The sequence below is a fragment of the Trachinotus anak genome, unplaced genomic scaffold (assembly GCF_046630095.1).
Source record: "Trachinotus anak isolate AG129_WGS33_773 ecotype Australia unplaced genomic scaffold, CSIRO_AGI_Tana_v1 ptg000023l, whole genome shotgun sequence".
Classification (NCBI taxonomy): Eukaryota; Metazoa; Chordata; class Actinopteri; order Carangiformes; family Carangidae; genus Trachinotus; species Trachinotus anak.
Genome location: NW_027273874.1, coordinates 2,478,648 through 2,498,561, shown reverse-complemented (window position 1 = coordinate 2,498,561; position 19,914 = coordinate 2,478,648). Strand labels below are relative to the sequence as shown.

At 42.3% G+C, this 19,914-nt stretch overlaps 1 protein-coding gene across 2 annotated transcripts in view; it reads left to right on the top strand.

Moving 5' to 3' along the window:
- stim2b (stromal interaction molecule 2b) overlaps positions 1 to 19,914 on the top strand; it is a 41,098-nt gene that overhangs the window by 3,108 nt on the left and 18,076 nt on the right. For both annotated transcript variants that reach the window (XM_071459966.1, XM_071459964.1), the window contains exon 2: positions 17,080 to 17,210. In XM_071459966.1, the coding sequence (XP_071316067.1) occupies positions 17,080 to 17,210 (131 nt within the window). The remainder of the gene's footprint in view (positions 1 to 17,079; positions 17,211 to 19,914) is intronic.

The following is a 19,914-nucleotide window of genomic DNA, read 5'->3' as shown; positions in this document are numbered from 1 at the left end:
AGTGAAATCCCATGAATTCCCTCTTGGCTGTTTGCGCAAATACAGAATGAGCTCTACGTTGTACTGCCAACGTTGACAGAACACAGTTAGGTGCTGCAACTGAAGACACACACAACACGCCGTGTAAATGGAAGCCTGTAGTCTCATCTATATATTTATGTTCATCAACACATCCACCCCTGCTGGAGAAAGTAGTAATCCTCATCCCAGACAGCTGTTAAGCATTCATGACTGTCTGTTTACAAGTGTTAAGCAGCTCCTGAAAATAAACTGGGCATAAACAGTATATTGATTAATAAGGCAAACGCGCACTTGCCCTTTTCCACAACAGCAGCACAACGGTGTAAAAGGGACCAGGGGACGGTGTCAGGCCTCTCTCCCCGTGAACAATGAAGTGCAGTGGATGGAGGGATAGTGGTGACTTAATACAGTGTCAGTAAACATGACCGCAGCGTTACCCGTTTCCCAGCCAGCTCCCTGGAAAGGTCAGCTGTCTTTTCACTGGCATGGCGTCAGGCGAGAAACACACAAGTCAGTGTGTGTGTGTGTGTGTTTGTGTAGATCCTGTATATGGAGTGTTTTCTCAATAGATTAGAGGCTCCCTACGTGAATCTTAGTATTTGTGTATTTGGATGCGCTTAAATGTTCTTATTGTTGATTCAAAGGTGCTACGTGACACATTTCTCACAAATTGTTTAAAGGACTCAGCTCTAAAGCAAGACTCTGTATCTTCTGAGAGAAGAAATAACACATCATTCCTCTCACAAATGAAAAGTTGAATTCATAGGCAGTCATTTTTTGCGACGACACGCAGGCTGTCGCAGCTGCTTTTCTTATCCTCGCTGCACCCTCTCTGAACATACTGGTAGAGAGAGTTCTGGTCTTTCTTTGGCTGTTAAGTTACTTTGTTCATTCAGCTACTTCAGCAATGCCACTGTTGTGCAGCAACGCCACAGTTGCATTGTTTACCACAGGGACCAGCTGATCGCACTGAAGCAGGCTGGCATGGCGACCACGACAACAGACTTCCCCTCAGAAATCAGAGGATGCAGAGGAGGAATGAAGCGATGAGTGGAGAGAGCTGGGTCCAGACAACGGAGACTGATGAAGGGGAGCAGATTTCCCTTCTGTCATAATGAGCAATGTGAGATTGCTGGACAATAACATGGACAAGTTAGCGGCCTTAGTGAGGAGTCAGAGGGACTGTGGGTGTCGCGGAGACATGGCTACAGGAAGATACTACAGATAGTTGCCATCAATTGGCTTTCAGATGGTTCTGGTGGGAAGAAATAAAGGTTAACATGTCCACATTAATCTGGCACCCACGTGTGATGTCACCCACTCTTTTACCTTGAGACTCCAGACTCCAGGGCTTTCTTCACTTTCTTCACTCTCACTCAGTCTGTGGACTAAATGTCCTTGGACCTGTTTTATGCTAATGCTAAAGATGCCTTGAGATTCTACCTCACACATTGCTTTTTGCACATTTGTACATTTTTCTATTCGTTTAGTGTGTATTTATTACTATTACTATTTATAGTAGTTTTTATTTTATTTTTTTTACTTGTTTACTTCCTCTTCCTCAGCTGTGTGCTGTGCAAGTGTGGCAAAGGTTTTCCTCTGCAGGAATCACCGGGGGCTCATGGTGGCTACTGTTCCGTCATTGCTGAGTTAGTTCACTGACTTTGTGGCTCTTCTCTAATGTTACACTAGCTTAGCATTGTCTCTGTTTGGCTGTTGGGCAAAAGATATAGTGTCACTTTAAGGATATGATTCGCTATGTTTGTGACTAGAAACGCTTACTCTAGGAAGTATACACATCCAGAAATTAGGTTACATCACAGAGTGACACACACACGTTCCTCAGTTTGTGCGTGTGACTGCCACGCACATTTAGCAGTAATGAAGAGATTTCATGCCCTGGTAATTGAGGTGAGAGTCGAGGCTGCTGTCATTGAAGCAGTTCAGGGTTCAAAGCTGCCATTTAGCATGCTGTGAGCAGTTTGGGGGTGAGACTGGAGGGGGCTAGGTTTAACATTTGGCGGGTCAGGCTGCTCCTCTCTGATTTAGGAGCTTTAGGAGCTTCAAAAGACCAGGTGAGGGTTTAAGAGAAGCCAGAATATAGTTTCTGAAATAAAGCAGGGGATGGTGGTGGAGGATGATTACATTTAGTGTGCAGTTTGTCGTATATGAGCGGTTGGTTTGGATATAAAATGTTAAACTTAAAGTTCAATATAAAGACTTAAACATACATCCTTATGTAGTTTATCATGTCATATTAGTTCTGACAGTAGTTAACACTTGGCTGCCATATTTGTGCAACCACTGGCCGCTGTGATTAAACATGAGCTAACATATGAGGACTAGAAAAGAAATGAAAATATAAAATTGATTATTGTCTTCAGGGTCTTCCTTCATCTGTGAAGACTCATGCTCCGAAGAAGTAATTGATGTTTGTGCTACAGATAACCAACAGCACATGATGGCGTGGTGCTGTGGTTGGTGTTGAACTCATTTTACAGTCCGTTTGAGTTAAAGTCTCTCATGCTTTTGTCCTCACCACTAAAAACTTGTTCCTCATTGTGGGTTTTTTTCATCTGTCTGGTTTGTTGTAAGTCTCCTGGCATGCACTGCAGTATGTATCAAGTTGAACAGTGTTTTAAAACATGAGCCTATTTCAGAGTAGGCGTAAACAAGAGTTAATAAGGGAAGGGGAATAGATTCTTTTTTTTAAACAATCAGCACAACCTGCAGTAAATAGATAAATACAAAAAGCGAATGAGGTGTTTGTAGAAAGGGGGTCGGTTGAGTGGCGCTGTGAACGTGGTCTTCTCCTGTTTTAATGGTGTTGTGTGTTTAGCTTGTTTGGCGTTACAACAAACAAAGCCCTTCCCCCTGGCTGCAAGGAACATCTAGTTCTCAAGTAATGTGCCTGCTGCATGATAGTTGTCTCAGATACAGGGGCCCCCATTCAGCATAAGCTTTATGTAACTTACAGAAGCAGAGACTGTCTGCCATAGGTTAAATTACACAGGTTTCAAATGTGGTAAAGCAAACACGAGGAGATCTTTCTCGCACCCTGCTTGTCACGTACTGCGTTCCTCCATGATCTGTAACTCTGTCAGTAAGATTTAATTCAAAGCTGGCTCAAGTTTGGAGAGAATTTGCTGAATATCAGAGTGTTGATATAGCCAAATTAGAGGTGACATTGGCTATATCAAAGCAGAGTGACTTCGTTAATGAAGGGATTTATTTGGAAAGGAGATTTAACATTTGCCTATCTTGTCAGTGCTTGTGGGAAACAGGAATTTGCATTTTGTGATAACTCCCTCACTGATGGCTGGCCCCCGCTCTATCAAACAAACACACATATGCTTGAGGAAAGCCAGGCTTTTTATTTACTGCGGTTCAAGTTTTGGGTTTTGCTCTCGGGGATAATAGTGACTGAGTGTCAGTGCGAACTTGGAGCGAGACATAACGTCCTGGTTCTGTGGTGTGCAGCTCATCAGGCAAAGCCATTTCCTTTCTTTGACCAGAACAGACTGTTCTGGAGGAGCCCCCCCCCCCCCCCCCCCCCCCCCCAAGAGCCAAAAAATAAATAAATGAATAAATTCAATCATGACTTTGTACTCTGCAACCACCCTTGAAAACACAAATCTATGATAAGGGAACCAAACACACTTAAACTAAAATTAAACAGCCATTCAAAAATGTTCTTCTTTTATCACTTAAAGCTGCACTGATAAATGTTTTTATATTAACAATGGGTCAGACTGTTTTGTTCAATGTGAACGATGTTGCTTGAAGTGAAAAAACCCACAGACAAATATCACCTGACTCTGCTGAAGGATGTTAAAACACTCCATTGTTGTAGCGTCTTTCAGCTCATTGTTTTGGTTTTATGGACCGCAACTCCCAAGCCAATTTCTAGCTGAAGCAGGCAGCTGTTTTTCAGGTAAAAACAACTCTGCTGCACCCTCTCTATACTACTCTACAAACAAAGTTAGCGACTAGCTGGTGAACATAGTTGAGCATTTAACAGCTCAAGAGACAGTTATTTCCCTCAAGGGTGGGTGGAGACCAAAGCAGAGCTAAAAGGAGCGAGAATATCAGACCAGTAGGTGTCAAGAAACACGACCCACAATTCAAATAAATGATAATCTTGCTGTGCATCTGCTTGTTTTGTAAATATGCAACAGTTTACTCAAACATTTGCCAACTTTATGTCATTGTTGCGTCAGTAGCTTGCTTGCTTTGCTGCCCCCAAGTTGTCAACAAGTTATTACAGGTTTAAAGCTGCACTTAAAAATATTCTTACAGTAACAATGAATCAAATAACTGTATATTGTGAAAGCCATCACCCACAGAGAATTATCACCTGACTCTTGGTTTTATAGGTCGCAACATTAATTTTGGGTTCGCATGACTATAGCCAACTGGTTGCCAGCACATTCTCTATCAACTTTTTAAGTGTCTAAAGTTGTATATCAGCTAATAGATAAATGAGTAATTCTTTGATGCAAAATCCATCTGTCAGAGGAGAGCATGGGTCCAGTTAAACATCATTAATAACCTCAAATGAAAAGCTGCTGTCGCATCGCCAGCCTGACGCCACTCAGTAGCTCAGTCGTCTTCCCCAGAAGTGGACAGCTGCTGCCCATCTCAATCAGGGGCTTTAGCATAGTGATCCTACCTAATGAGACCCACCACCAAACAGACCGACCCCTCCGGTGTATTTATAAAGCCTCTGGTGAAGTTTTCCATGTGTATTTTCCATCATGCTCCCAGTTGTGGTTGCTGCTGACCCAGCACTGACATTGACATGGCAGGTTCAGAGTGTTCCTTATTATTACTGAGATCTGTCAGTACGGCACAGATCCGGTCTGACTTGCAGCTGGGCTCACCAGGGAGATGATGGGGCTTTATTTGATGGCTTATTCACTGTAACCACAGTCACCAGCAATGCCAGAGAGCAGAGATCGGATTTGAAGTCACGAATAACGCTGAGACAATCGATGACCTGATTTACTGGCATGTAAGCATTGTTAAGTTACCAATCTCCATTGAGGAACTCTTGTTCTTTTTGTCCTTGGTGTGAGTCTGACTATTTTATTAAAATATCTCTTACTCCATATAAAGTCCCTTGTTTAAATTTCCCATTTGTGCTCATGAGGAAAGTCACTTCTTTCCTTAAACGCTGCATCAATGGCAAATGACTTAAAGGTCGGACTGAAACAAATCCTTGTTTTACATTCTTGAATCTCTGATTGCTCAACGCCAGTGTCTTCCAGATAATTCATAAGCAGACAATACTGGCAGCCAGTAAGTTGATTCACTCATGCAGAGAGCGCCTCAGTAAGAGATGTAGGTCACTGTACTCAGCTGTACAGCGTTTCCTGCTGTGAGTGGCCCACAGTGGCACAACTGTCTGCCCTCACCCAGCCCAAGGGGAGCTTTTGTTGTCCCGCTCCACCACACTTAAAGGTGTTGATCCCCCAGTTGGTAATGCACAGGCTGTTGGCTTTTGGTGCGTCCTTCACGACACACAAGCTACACTACATGCCAGAAGGCACAAAACACATGCAAACATATTTTAGTTCCTGTTTTTTATTTTTTTTTTTCTCGCTTCCTCAGTCTTTGGCTGTTCTCAGTAAGTTGAAAATAGTCAGGTACAAACATAGGGCTGAAATGGTTAGTTGATTAATAAGTTAGTTGAGTTGATTAGTTAGTTATATCATTAAAAATTAAATATCTTTGGGTTTTGCACTGTTGTTTGGATAAAACAAGCAATGTGAAAATATCACCTTCGGCTCAAAGAGACTTCGATTGGCCGGTTTTCATATTTTTCTACATGATGACTACATGATGAATTAATTGTAGAAATCACTGCTAGTTTATCCCTAAAACATAAAAAGAAATTATGTTTCAATTACATGTTTTCAGAATAAAAGGCTGATAGCGGTCGCAGCTTCGTCCTGTTATGAGCTTGGAATCCTGCTGTGATAATACTCGTCACCTTAACACAGGAAGAAGCCAATGCCATGCCCTTCATAGAGGCCTAAAACTGTCACAATGGCTTTCTCACCTTGCATGTCATTTCCTGCTTAAATAAAGCATTAGTTTTCTCAATGCTGCAGGGGAAACCTTACATTTTGTTTGTTGTGGGAGGAAAAAGATTGAAACCTAAAATATTTAATCCAATCTCTCTTTTTTTGCAGTGTGAAGCCACCCAATTCTACATTTTAGGTTTAGAGCACTTAGCCAAGAGATGTTATGTCTACAGCTGATTCTCCATTGAAATTTTGGAAAATGGATCTATATATGTTTGAGTGGCATTTAAAGTTAGACATTGGGTGTCAGGAGCAGTCCCCTCTGATTTCAGGGACTTTCCCATGGCAGAGGGCACGTGATGTGGTGGCCCGGGCAAGAGGGGCAAGGACTGGTTTGAATTTCTTTGGTATGCCGACCCCTCTCAAGCCTGTCTCCACCGATGCGCTGACCTGTGCTAATAACAAATTAATTTACAAGTAATTTACAGCTAATTTAAGCAGACACCAAACATAACAGGGAGGGAAAATGAAGAAAACTGGAGAAATGTAGCATAGGGATACAATCCTATACTACGCTGTGCTTCTCCTCTTGAGACTTAACTTGAAGCTGCTATTATAGATAATTTTTGTATTAACACTGGGTCAAATAACTGTGTAATGTGAAAGGGGTTGCTCATAGTGACAAATCTACATATAATTACCACCCAACTCTGTAATTCTCCTCAGCTTCACAGAGCGTTTTGTTGTCTTTCAGATCATTGTTTTGGTTTTTTTGTTTGACATGAACTTAAGTCATTGGTCAAAAGAGGTTCAACTTTAAAGCAAGCGGTTGGACAGGTTCCCCCCCCCCCCCCTTATCCTGATCAGACATTGTAAGAATGCAGTGAGTTGACTGCTAATCCATCGTAGAGCTGCTAACAGTAGCATGTCCTCCAGACCGACAGGTGGGTTCTCAGGAGCCACTTGACCTTGACTTGATGTGGTCCAAAATGGATCCAGTTTGTGTTACACATTAAAGGGCCTGATAACAGAATGACTTGCTGTCTCCTGCCTCTAGCAAATGGGTCAAAGGTCTGTTAAAGGTTTGAGCCCTTTGTTTGGTTTGTTTTTGCTCTGTTTCATGTCAGAGACGATAGCTTATATTTTGATGTAAGATCTCTATCTTGTCATTGAACATGTTGACATTTTGTCATTGTGTTGCCATTGTTTATCTCTTTATCAACTGGGGAAACTACTTTGCTATTATCTAAAGTGTGGCACGTATTCTTAGCCTCCATACTGACGTACATATTTGCACCACGTTAAAAAAAAAACCAACCCACCAGAATCCTGTTGAACAGGAAGCTAAAAACTGGCAAAGAATCAAACCTTCTGTCTCCTGTCAAGTTACAGATCACCCAACTGACACATTCCCATGCTAAACGCAGTGACAGAAGTGTCCAGAACCATTACATTTTATTTTCAGTGCCACTTTTCAAAATGAAACTAAAAACCCACCGGCTTGTTTTGACAAACTTTGCAGGTTTAAAGGAAGCAGTAAAAGTTTGAACACGCTGTTCTCAATGTTCCTTTCTTTCACATAAATGTCATTTTAAATCTTTCTCCTCTAAGGCCATGCAGAGGTCTGAGCTGTGGATTTTGACAGTTCAGATATTTATAATTTGCACACATCTTTAACAAGGCTCTGCAAATGTAAGATCCAAGAGGATGTAAACACGAGCAGTAATAAATCTTCCGCTGAGCAGGAGCAGGGTGCAGGATTTTGTTTGTTTAACTGTTCTTTGCCTGCTTATTTTGAAGGTGTAGATATTTTCCTTTGAAGGTTGTCATGCCGCTAATGAGGCATGAGCAATCAGGCATGTTTTATGACAGTCAAATTGTAATATGATCCTTCATATCTGGAAGATGGACATAATAAGATTGTCAGTTGTCACACATGCATGGAAGCAAATAATAGCCATAAGAACTTGAGTCTTATGATCAGCTAAACACATAATTGTGAAATAAAACCAATAGTGAATGCGGATGTGGACATGATACTGTAAACACCACAGAATTTATAGCACTGAAATATTTTACATTGAAAGTCATCATCTATTTGAATTTATGTGGTTTGAATTCATCTCCTTGAAATTTCCACTGCAGTACGTTTTCACTGATAAAAACTAATCCAGATACAAAACTAAATTCTCCAATATTACAAAAATAAAATGGTATTTAAGTTGCTCAACTTAATCATATTGAAACTAAGCAAAAATTCCAAGTCAGATCAAAATACCAAGTTGCTTAGTTTTGTTTGGTGTCTAAAATACTAAATGCTAAAGTGTCCTCCTTGAATTTATCCTTTCTTCTAACTTGATTTGAATTTTTAAGTCAGAATTTGATGATAGATATTATTTTCTTTAAACACATTAGCTTTCTATCACAATTTGCAGTGCTAGAATTTCAGGAATGCTAAAGTGATTGGAAGTAAACTCAAATAATTCAAATGACGTATATTGAAAAATCCCATAAATTCAGTGGTTTTTAAAATTTCAACTTTAAGTATTTACTAATGAATGCATTTTAAAATTGTTCAGCTTTTGAGATTCAAGTTATTATGGCCACTGTTTGCTTGTATACACATCTGGTTTCTGTTTTTTTTTGCTACTGTTTTCTTATTTTTATTTTTCTAGCCAATAAGGTCAGAGAACATGGGGTACTATACCCAAACACAGAACTTCTCAGAAGCTCAGTGGGAAAGTCTTAACCCTCAGCTTTCCTTCCCTGAGGCCATGTCACAAACAGGAACACTTAATCCTCGTTGGGGTTGTCCAATATGTATCTTCTGTACACTTCTCTGCATCAGTGGACTGAAACGATTTATTTTGCCTTGTAATCGCTTGCTGTTCAAAATGTTCTCTGGTTGTTCAAGTGCATCAGATCCCATTACAACATGTGGCCAATGCATGCTGAGTTCTCATCACGGTATTCATTGTTCATTGTTAACTTTCAAAGCCAAAGCATGTGATCTCTTTCTCAATTCAGCTTGCTGCTCTTTCTGTCTGTAGACATATAATCTATTAACCTTACATCCAGAGAGCAGGTCAGAGGCCAAGCCGGCTAATTAAACCAGCGCTCGGCCTCTTCTTGTCTTTTCATTCTCTCCTCCTGCTTTGCTCTCTCGGGCCGGCCGTGTACGTCTCACATCTCGTGTTCGGGGTTGTTATTGAAACATTCCAGGGACGCCTGGGCGCAGGGAGCGTCTCCTTTTCTGGAAGTTTTTAGATCAGACTTGGTGGGCCTCCACACGCTTTGCTCTAGTTGTCTCCCCCCTTTTATTTGCCCCTTTTTTTAAAAAAAAAAAAAAAAAACCAAAAAAAAAAAAACCTGTGGCCTAAGCAGAGGATTACTGATGCCCATTAAGGTGGTTTAGATGGGTAAGGTATATCCCTGTTTCTGTGGAAATGACTGGGTTCAACAGGTCAAAGTCAAACAGCTGCCTATTCTTATATTTAATTGAAGATAATAGAGTCAAAAGGTTTTATCTGGTGCTTTATTGTTAACAATCAAAAGTTTTGTTTACATTCAGTGTTTCTTTCACTCATAACACTGCTCCCTAACACTGTTAGTGGTTGCAAAGCCTTCATGATTCACACAGTTCTCCTCCTTCCCTACGGTGGCCTGAGCTAATCCAGCCTCACCTCCACCTGTATTGTTTGCATAATCTGTTCTCCTCGTGCCTTATTACAGCAAATTGCAACAAAGGGTGGATCAGGTTTCGTCGAGACACGTTAATGTCTGTAACCTGGAACCCCATAGCTTAGTGTGTGGTTTTGCAAGACTTTGTTTTGGTAAAGAGACGCTGCCTCGGTGTAGGTGGCTCTGAAAGTGGTTAAAAAGTGATTAAAAAAAGTTTTGACTGTCGTCTGGGAAATGGGGGTGATTATGCGTCTGTGTGTGGTATTGTGTTGTTGTGTTTGCTGATGATTTTGCAGTCATGCATTCTTCTGCCATGCCCCAGGGCACCCTGGAGAGTTACAAAGCTCACCTGTCAGCATAGCAGTAGCTCAAGCACAACAGAAGCCTCAAAGCGTGGCAAGTAAGCAGTGCTTTTATTTTGCAAGGGCATCGAGACCACTTATCTGATTTTTAGATAGAGATGTTTTCTACACTCTGTCAGATTCTTTCCCTCCTGCTGGCCAACTTCATTAAAGCCACCTTCAGCTTGTTCTTTTTTTTACGTTTCTTGTGTCACTGTGTTGAATAAGAAAACCAGAGAGGTCCATTTTTAAATATACGCTCATGATCTTTCCATTTTAACAGCTTGTGCAAACTGAGAATAAAATACAAACACTTTCTGTATCTTGTTTCTTCCTCTAAAACCAACTACCTCGCTCTCTGTCTGACTCCCTCTGCACAAGCTGGTGGCATTTGTAGACGGCTAATGATATTTGTGTCTTATTAATGGCTGCTGATGAGCTGAAATGGTAGACTCTCCAGAAGCTTTATTTACTCGCCTTTAAGACTGACCCGTCAGTTTGACTTATGACACTGCCATATGGGCACTGGTTACAGGGGACAAGTCTGGTACACACTGATGTCACATTCCTCCCCGTCTCCACACTTTAACACGATTTGGAGCATCCCGTCGGTGTACTGAATGCAGAGCAGTCGGGATTTTTTTTAGCTGCATTAATAAGACACACAGTCTGTGATCACAGGATCTAGTCAGCCATGTGAGGTGCAGAGGTTGCCTACGGTAACTCATGGCTGCTCAGGGGCATCAATAAAAAGCAGACATGTATAAGAATATAGTTAACATCTCATTAATCACCCACATGGTAAATGCATACATTGTGAATGTGTGAAAGCTGATGAGAGTTTGGAGCAGAGCCAGTGGGTCTAATGAACTGCTGACATGGCTGACACGCTGTGGTAATATACTGTATGGAGGAAAAGGTGTGCTACGGGTGCGCTCTGCTGTGCGGGAACGGCCGGAGAGCCGGGTGACATTCAAGCGGGAGGCCTGCTGAACTCGTCTTGTAACTGCTGTTGTTACATCAGAGCGGCAGGACTCATGTAGCAGCTTCGTGGAAGAGCAAGACGAGAGTCCCCCGGCAGCTTTGGGGAGACAGGAAAAGACACAGATCAGCCTGAAAATCTCAGGGTCAAAGGGGATTTTTATGCCTCCTCACAGGCGACAGCCAGGGTCGGAGGCAGGTTGTTTTTGTGTCGTCCGTCAGTTCGTCCCATTCTTGTGAACGCGATATCTCAGTAACACCATGAGAGCGTTTCTTCAAATTTGGCACAAACATTCATTTGGTGGTCAAAGGTTAAAGGTCAAGGCCACTGTGGCCGCACAAAAACACTTTTTAGCCATAACTCAACACTTCACACAGCAATTATGACAAAATTTCACACAAATGGCTAATTCATCATTTTAAAGGACTCTGGATAAACAGGAATGTAACCTGACTGGTGGATGCATACGACTGCAAGGCAGTAATTCTAGTTTTCATTGTTCTATGTTTACCTTGTGTGTTAGAATAATAGAATGAAAAGGGCTCTTCCTGGATGTTTAAAGGTGAAATTGTGAGTGAAGGGGGATGAGGGTTAAGGTTATGATTATGTGCAGTAAGTGAAGCTCTGTGTCTACGTACATGCTGTAGCTACCAAATTAACTGCTGGCACTGTATGAAAGCAATTAGGTTTCAAACTCTTGTGTGTGTGCGCGCATGTCCTCTCACGCTCATCTGTTTTAGCATGTGGCACGTTTGTTGACATGTCCTCTAATCTGCCTCCTCATCGCTCAGTCCTGTTCTGTTGGTTGAGTCTGCCACCACCTGTAATGCCGTTCAGCGCCTCACTTGACAGGGCGGGCTGGGCATGGGCAGGAAATAGCTGAGGACGCTGGGAAATCTTGAGCAGTCTGCACGGTAAGAAGAGATGGCTTCAGTCCCCTTGGCTCCCCAGAGTCTCATGTCAAACCCATCACATCCTGCTGTCTTAATTTCACGTCAACTCTGCCCACACCCACCCGCTGCCATCCCAAAGCATGGATACTATTACACTGAATGTGGCTCCTCATCCAAGATGGGGCTTGAAATGAGATGTACTCAACCTCCTCCTCCCAGGTAGAAATCTCACACTGGGGCTGCCAGGGGCTGACGAGAGGTCCTGATGGGCCAAGTTCATTCTGACTAACGTCTACCTTCTTTTTTGTTATCATCTCCTTTTGTGTAACCAAACACCTTCAGGCCTTTGTGTATTGGGACTTCAGTTATACTCGCTGCCCTGTAGAAAAAATAAAAGTCTAATATTTATCTCATTTGTTGAATATTTTGATTTAGGTGATACTTTTTTTGTTTTTGAATAAGAGTTCAAAGCTTTTTGATTGTGAACAATGTGTGAAATCTGCAGAATCTAAAGTGTCATTTAAAAGAAAAGTGAAATTTTCTTCATTGCATTTCAATTACATCAATGATACTGTGCTGTGCAATTTTTCTAAGAAGTCCATCAGGTGAAATGGTCCTTGAAAGTGCAGAGAAGCTCAGCTTAACTATCTCCACCAGTCCCTTGTGATGAGAGCTGCACGATTAATGGAAATATAATCAAAGTCACAATATGGCCAAGTTCAATATCCAAATTGCAGGACCTGCAATTGCAGCTGTGTGTCAACCTGGTTGTGCATTGGTAACACCATAAGTGTCATGGTGCTACAGAGACGCACCGGCCTACAAATCATGTTCTCCAGACGTAAGGGAACATGCGTGTTTGGAACAAGCCCCAACAAAAATCACATCATCATAATTTAAAAAAAGTTTTCCAGTGAAAATAAAAGACAAAAATGATCTTTCGTGAAACTGAAATCGTCATATTGCAATTGCAATATCTGCCAAAATAATCGCAATATGATTTTTTTTTTTTTTTTTGCATAATGTGCAGCCCTACTTTTAATACTGCACACTGTGTCTTTAATCTTAAAAATAGAGTCACGTTTGTCGACTCTGTGGAAGATTTTATGGAACAATTGTATTAATAGAAAATACAGTTCTGTCAGTGTGAGGTGAAACAGAGTGTAGAGAAACTCATTTTACCTCTGTGGTCACTTCTGTCACATTAGCACATCAAACCTTGGAGAAATGCTCATTGTATCTGACACTTTTTAAAAAATGTCGCTTTATAGCGTTAGAACAGACCTTGACCCAGAATTTGGCGGAGTTGGGGAGCTAGCTCTGCTGTGTCTGTTCAACTGCATAAACCTGATGTCTGCATGTCACAAGGGAGCTGGTTCAAGGAAGTCCCCAAAAAGTCGCAGTGAACACATCAGACACCACACACTCCTCCTGCTCTGCTTCTCCTGTCACCTACTTAAAAGCTTTTTGTAAAAATAAAGACAGAGCTGTCTTAATGACATGCATATAGTGTGCAAAATAAAGAAATATTTTGAAGTGCCGGGATTCACTTTGAAGGAAGCAGCTGACAGCTAAACGCTTTTGTTATCAGGTTCTTTTGAACCAGACTTGCCGCACTCTGTGACAGCTTGCACGCATTTGTGAGTTATAGCAAAGTAAATTACTGCACGACTGCTTTCCTGTTTGTGTTTTTGCCTGCTGCGAGTGTGTACTTAACATCTGCATGTGTGTTTGAGCAAGGGAGACCTCTGCCATTGTTGAGCTCTTACATCCTGACAACTGGGAGCCTGATGGGTTAAAAATAACCCAGTGCTTTCCAATTTTGTCATCTTTTGGGACCGCTTCTCCCGGCTGTTTTGATTTTTGCGTGCGTCCCCCTGGAACGCTGCGGGTCACCGACAGCCACTTCCTGTCACATGGTTCCTCATTGCAGTGCTCACAAGTGTCCCTTAACGTACTCGGGCGTACGCAAAAGTAGGACACCTGGGAAGGAAAGGCTTGTGCTGTCATATTTCTGAATTGCACACCGGGTGGGCCAGCCTAAATGCTGTCAGTGAATGACAGCGTTTTTTTTTTTTTTTTGTGTGTGTTTTTTTTGTTTTGTTTTATCACACAATTATCTGTTCCTCTCTGAACTTCAGAAGATAAGTCAGTTCATGAAGGGCTCTGCACACACGTAGAACAGAATTAGGCCACTAGTATAGAAAGAACTGCAAATATCATTGAAAGTTGTTATCGCTTCTGACGTCTCTGCAAAACACAGAATAAAAGTTAAACTGGGACTCACAATAGGATGTGCAGCCATCTGTGTGTGTGTGTGTACACACACACCAGCAAAGTGTTTGAGTTTTGTGCCTGTTTAAATAACCAAACAGCCAAATAGATAATGCATGCTATGCAAACAGCAGGCTATGTAAACTGCCCTGGCGAGCTAAGCAAATGCATTATGTAACTTGTTCTCAAGCATCAGATGCTTTTTGACAGGACACAGATGGACACTGCTGAAATGAGGCTAATCTGGAAAAGCTTTATTATGTCGACATTACTTCCTGTTGTTAATAGAGGCACTTTTCCGTCCAGGGTCTTCATCTTAGAGAGGAGGGGGTGAAAGCTGAAGAGTGTTTTATGGTTGGTTTGTTCGTATTTTTGCAGTGGACAGTGGGAGGTGTGCCAGAGAGTTTGGTGGAAGTCAAAGAGGGCACTTGTTGATTGGCGCACAGCATGTTGTCGTACCGGGAGGGACCCGGGGATTTTCCCATTGCAGCAGCTTAGTCAAAACACAAGTCAAATTATTTGTTCGGTGCTACCGCAGCAGCATGTTAACAGGTGGAGATTTAAAGCCTCAGTACTTTCGCTCCCTCCGACCGACTGTATCTGTGCACGCAAGAACAAATGATCACTGTACCATTCAGCAGTCGTGAAGCTCGGTCCAGTCACAGCCCTTTGCCAATGCTGTCTCTTCATTTGACACGGACGTCCTCCCCAGTGTCCTTTCATCCAAACTTAGCCCGGGCACACGTCCAATCAAATGGCTTCTTTTGTTACTCCTGTGGATTGCCAAGTGGCAGCTCTATAACTAATGTGTCAAGTCTTCAGTAAACAGATCCTACTTCAAAAACCCGCAGAAAATGCCATACAGTGGCCTATAGGCTATACACACTCATGCATATGCTTTTTTTGAACATGCATCCAAAAATAGTTGCAGTTGTTTTGTTTTTTTTTTTTTTCAATATTTGAGATTAGTGTTTGTTTAAAAACTGAAATTCTTAAGAAAGCACTGAAGGGAATCGTAGGAATTTAGGAAATGCATGCAGTGGTCTGGCTGAGAGTTAGATGAGAAGATTAATACCACTCTTATATCTGTCCGTTTGGTAAGAAGCTGGAACCAGCAGCTAATTAGATTAGCTTAGCATAAAGACACGTACAAGCTAGCTTGGCTTTCTTTGAAGATAAAAAGTGTTGTGTTTATGCTCCAGATTTTGTACAAATTAAACAAATGAAATAACATGTTAATTGGTGCAAATTAATGTGTTAAACTGTGTTTACGCTATGCTAAGCTAAGCTGCTAGTCCTAGCATCATATCGACTGTACAACCATGAGAGTGGTATCATTCTTCTCATCTAACTCTCGGCAAGAAAGCAAAGCATTTCCCAAAACATCAAACTCTTGAACTTTTGATTTAACAGCGTGAGATTATTTGTACATTTTCTCTTTTCTACATTTTTCTTTCCCTTTTGAGCTTTCGGAAAATGTAGGGAGCGAAAATAAATTTGTGCAAACAGCTCGATACATGTGTTTGGTTGCACGTTGCTGCCTCGTCGTTGTCTGGGTGTTGCTCTTTCTGCCTCGGCTGCTGTGTGGCTTTGTGCTTGGTCTGAAACTGTTGCCAAACATGGGGCATCATTATGTGTTAGGCCTGGCATGACTTCGGCCGACAGTTTAACAACCCGCCATAAGTTTTAAAGTGTTCTGTCCTTGTGCATTAGTAGTTGATGGAGGGAACTTTAGGACTTCGACTTAAATCTCATTGAAATGTGGTTTTGATTCTACATGTGTGTCTTCGTGTATGAGTTACTGTTTCTGTGGTTGTTCTGATCTGTGTGTGTGTTTGTGTGTGTGTGTGTGTGTGTGTGTTTTGTGGCTCCACTGAGACAGTTTGGCTCCTGGCCAGCTCAAACTGTCCATTGCTTGGAAGGCTGGAAGTAATGGGCTCACTTCCCCAGTGGGATGGGAGGGGGACTGAATAAAAACAAGGGGGGGTTGCCTTAGGGACGCTGCAGAGATGTCAACAGCACACGACAGCGTGCAGCAGGGGCACTGAGTAGACTGTGTGCTGCTGAGCTGCTTTATATGTTCTGGACCAGAAAATATTAGGGTTTTATCAGTGAATCATTAGTCAACTAGTCTGTTGTTCTTTTAGCCAGCAGATCAAATTTCAGATTCAGTTTCAGGCCCCAGAGGGAGATACATGTTTTTGTTTTCTGGGATGACAGTCGGAGCCATCCGGAGATATTTATTAGACTGAGGCAAACTTGTTTTACTTGTTGGAGTATTGTAAGGTTGCCCTGCTAGCAGCAGAGAAACTCATTGCACAACTTGTTCTTCTTCTAAATCACACAAGGAGGTGGAGCACATTTTACTAAGTGCCTGGAGGGCAGGTGTGGTCAGGCTGGTGAAGGTGGGTGGAGCCATCTTTGCACAAAGAGCCTGTAAGGCGCGCACTTGGGAGTAAAATGAGTCTGTCACTGTCCTCGGAGGGAAACAAACATCATGTGAGGGACACTAGCATCTTAATATTCTTTGTTCTTAAAGCCTAACTGGAGACTTCATCATCACAAGCACGTGTGTTACCATCATCACATCTTCACAATCATGCAAATGAGGTGCTTCTTTCTGCTGCTGCCTTCGGCTCGGGGCTGTTGTTTGCTAACACCTCATTCACACACACACACACACGTACTGTTGTAACTAAAAGTGACACAAAAACAATTATGCTAATTGCTGCTGTGTCCACTCCTGACACATATGTACTCACTGTGTAAACTTCCTCCAGGTGCAGTTTAACCTTTTCCTGACTCTTCATCTCTGACCTGATTTTTTTTTTTTGCCCCCCCCCCCCCCCCCCCCGTAGACCCCTGTCTCATCGTGATGCCGCCATGCATGGGCGAGGCGGACCGCTTCAGTCTGGAGGCGCTGCGGCACATCCACAAACAGCTGGACGACGACAATGACGGGGGAATAGAGGTGAACGAGAGCGTGGAGGTGAGCTTCGTCGATGTACATCTAGGAATTGGGGCATTAACCTGTTTTACACCTAAGGTGAAGCATGTGACATTTGGGATTAAAAAGGATGACCCCCCCTAAAGGTGTTCCTAAATAAATGAGATGATGAAATGAAGAACAATGATATTAACTCTTCCTTTTGATTGAACTACTCACAATTCATGTCCATAATGTGTATTGAAGGGTCACAAGCAAAAAGATTTGGAACCACTCGGGTAAAGGACCAAACCTTCAGGCCTCATTGCTTTGCTGAGCACATGTAATAATTTGGGTCTTTATCTTTTGAGACAAACAAAAGAAAAACCTTTTATAATTGGAAAATTTGAATGCTGTTGCAAAGTGCTGTGGTTCCTGTGCTGTGACTATTATTATGGGCTTCCTCGTGTTACCATCTCTACAAAAATCCTGTATCTCTTAGATCATTAGCCCAGCTAACTCAAACTGCTTGTTAAACCTCAAGTGTTGACACGGGAATATTTTCCTGTCACCTCTGAAAGTGGATCGCCACATACGAGTAAATATTTAGTTTACAGCGCAAACAGTGACTAACAGCTTGTAGCAGCGGGCCAGGTTTTGTAGCTGTCCCGAAAGTCAAATCATTTTTAATATTTAGTCATTATTTAGTCATCAGAGGAGAGTGCCAAAAATAGTGTCAGCATTCCTGATGTCAGAAACACACACACACACACACACACACACACACACACAAACACACACATCCGTGGTGGTGTTTTTAAAGGCAAAATGCAAAAAATAATTCTAGTTTTCCTTTTTTCAAAGGAAAACTAGATTTCAGTGTTTTCAGTGTTTGTGCATGCGTGCACAAAAACATACACACAAATATACATGCTCACATGACCATCCTGCCCTTCACCATGTATAATTATTAGCATAAGACGGGCCTTTGTTTGAGATTTGGTGTCTTTAAAGTTAAACTAAAAGCCTCTTCAGATCCATAAACTCTTTACTGGTGATCCAAAAAACGTCAGATGTGCAGCTGAAAGATGACAGTCGTGACACTGGTAGTGTCATTATGTGTGTGTGTGTGTGCGTGCGTGTGTGTGTGGGGGGGTCTGGGGAGAGAAGAGGCAGGTCTCTGTGAGTGACTAGAGCGCTAGGGCTGACATCTGAGAACACTCTGACCTGCTGTGCCCTGCGTGTCTCTTGGTAATCAACCACCTCTTACATTCAGAAGAAACCACTCGGGACCCTGGTCACATTTTTTTGTGTGTGCGTGTGTGTGTGTGTGTGTGTGTGTGTGTGTGTGTGAGTGTGTGTGTGTGTGTGTATGTTGGCAGGAGTCATTTTTAACTGGCTGAGAATTGCTGGTGTGAGAAACACTTATACCCTGCAGCCCTGCAGTGACGCCTCAGTGAAGAGCTGGACCCTATATGAGTTCTGTCTAAAGACCCCCTGAGGGCTGCAGTGTAGGAACTGGCCCCTGGCCCACATGAAGCAGATGTGTGTCTGTACATAAAACCCTGATGACTGTATGTAAGACGGTGTCACTTAGAGCCTCCTACCCTGTTTTCCACCCTTTGTCTTTATAAGGGAAGTGAGTCGTGTCTGTTTCTTTCCAGCAGAAAAGATGAGTTGTTTTTGGCCGTCGCTCATTACTGAGGATTTCCAAGCTTCTTCTCAGGGCTCCAGTGCCGGGCGGAGCAGGGTTTCATAACATGATGGATGCCCTTTTCACCAAATTAGTGACTGCCTGTCAGTTAGTTTTAGTGGACCATGGACATCATTGCTATGACCCAAAACAACTTTCACAGTTAGGTTAACTAATATTAAATGAAAAAACTCATTTTCTTCAAGATTGTTGCTTGGATTAAAAACAAAGCAACTGTGCAGCCAAACTGTGTGACTTTCCGCTTAATTAATTTCTTCAGATTGGTGGCTGAAAAAAAAAAAAAAAAGGATCTTGAAGCAACTTTGAATCAAATTTCACCAAAAAGCTCCTCCTTCCTGGCAGTGATGAGTTGAAAGGAGTGACACACTTACGGGGAATGAAAGGTCCCGGAGAGGGTGAGGTGTCGTGGGGGGCACGTCAGGCTTCATCTGGCCTTCAGGGGGCAAGATCCTCATCACCCGCTCACCCCTCTGCCACCTGGCTGACACCCTACACTCATCCAACAAAAAAACCCCCCTGTGGCACTTCCTGCTTTTCCTCCTCTGCTTCTTCTCGCCTTACCTAAAATTTAAGAGGATGACTCAGATACGTGGAAGGTCATATTTGTAATGTTAAAGCCGTGGTCAGGATATCCAGTTTTTCATGACATGCATTTCAGAGATTCTTATGCTGGTGGTAAGGATGAAACGAGGTCTTGCTGTCACAGAAGCGGTGGAGATATATGGGGACAATGATACGGTTTGGCGTTCGGCTAATGTTTACCTGTTTGGGTTTGTAGAGCATGTTGAGCAGTAAAGGAAATGATTTATGAATATTTTGCACAAAATAGAGGATGGGCCACTTCAGAACGACTGAACCCAAATGTGGAGCACACGATTCACGATAACAGTTTAATGATTAGGTGCAAACGAGGTAACGTTTCATCAGGCATTGCATCTTCTTCAAAATCAAAAAAAATTAAATAAAAATGCAAGAGTGAAGAGGACTGGCTTCTTTTTGTGGTGTTTTTGAAGTCATGTCTGTTTCCCATCCAGTATATTTTTTGGAATTGTA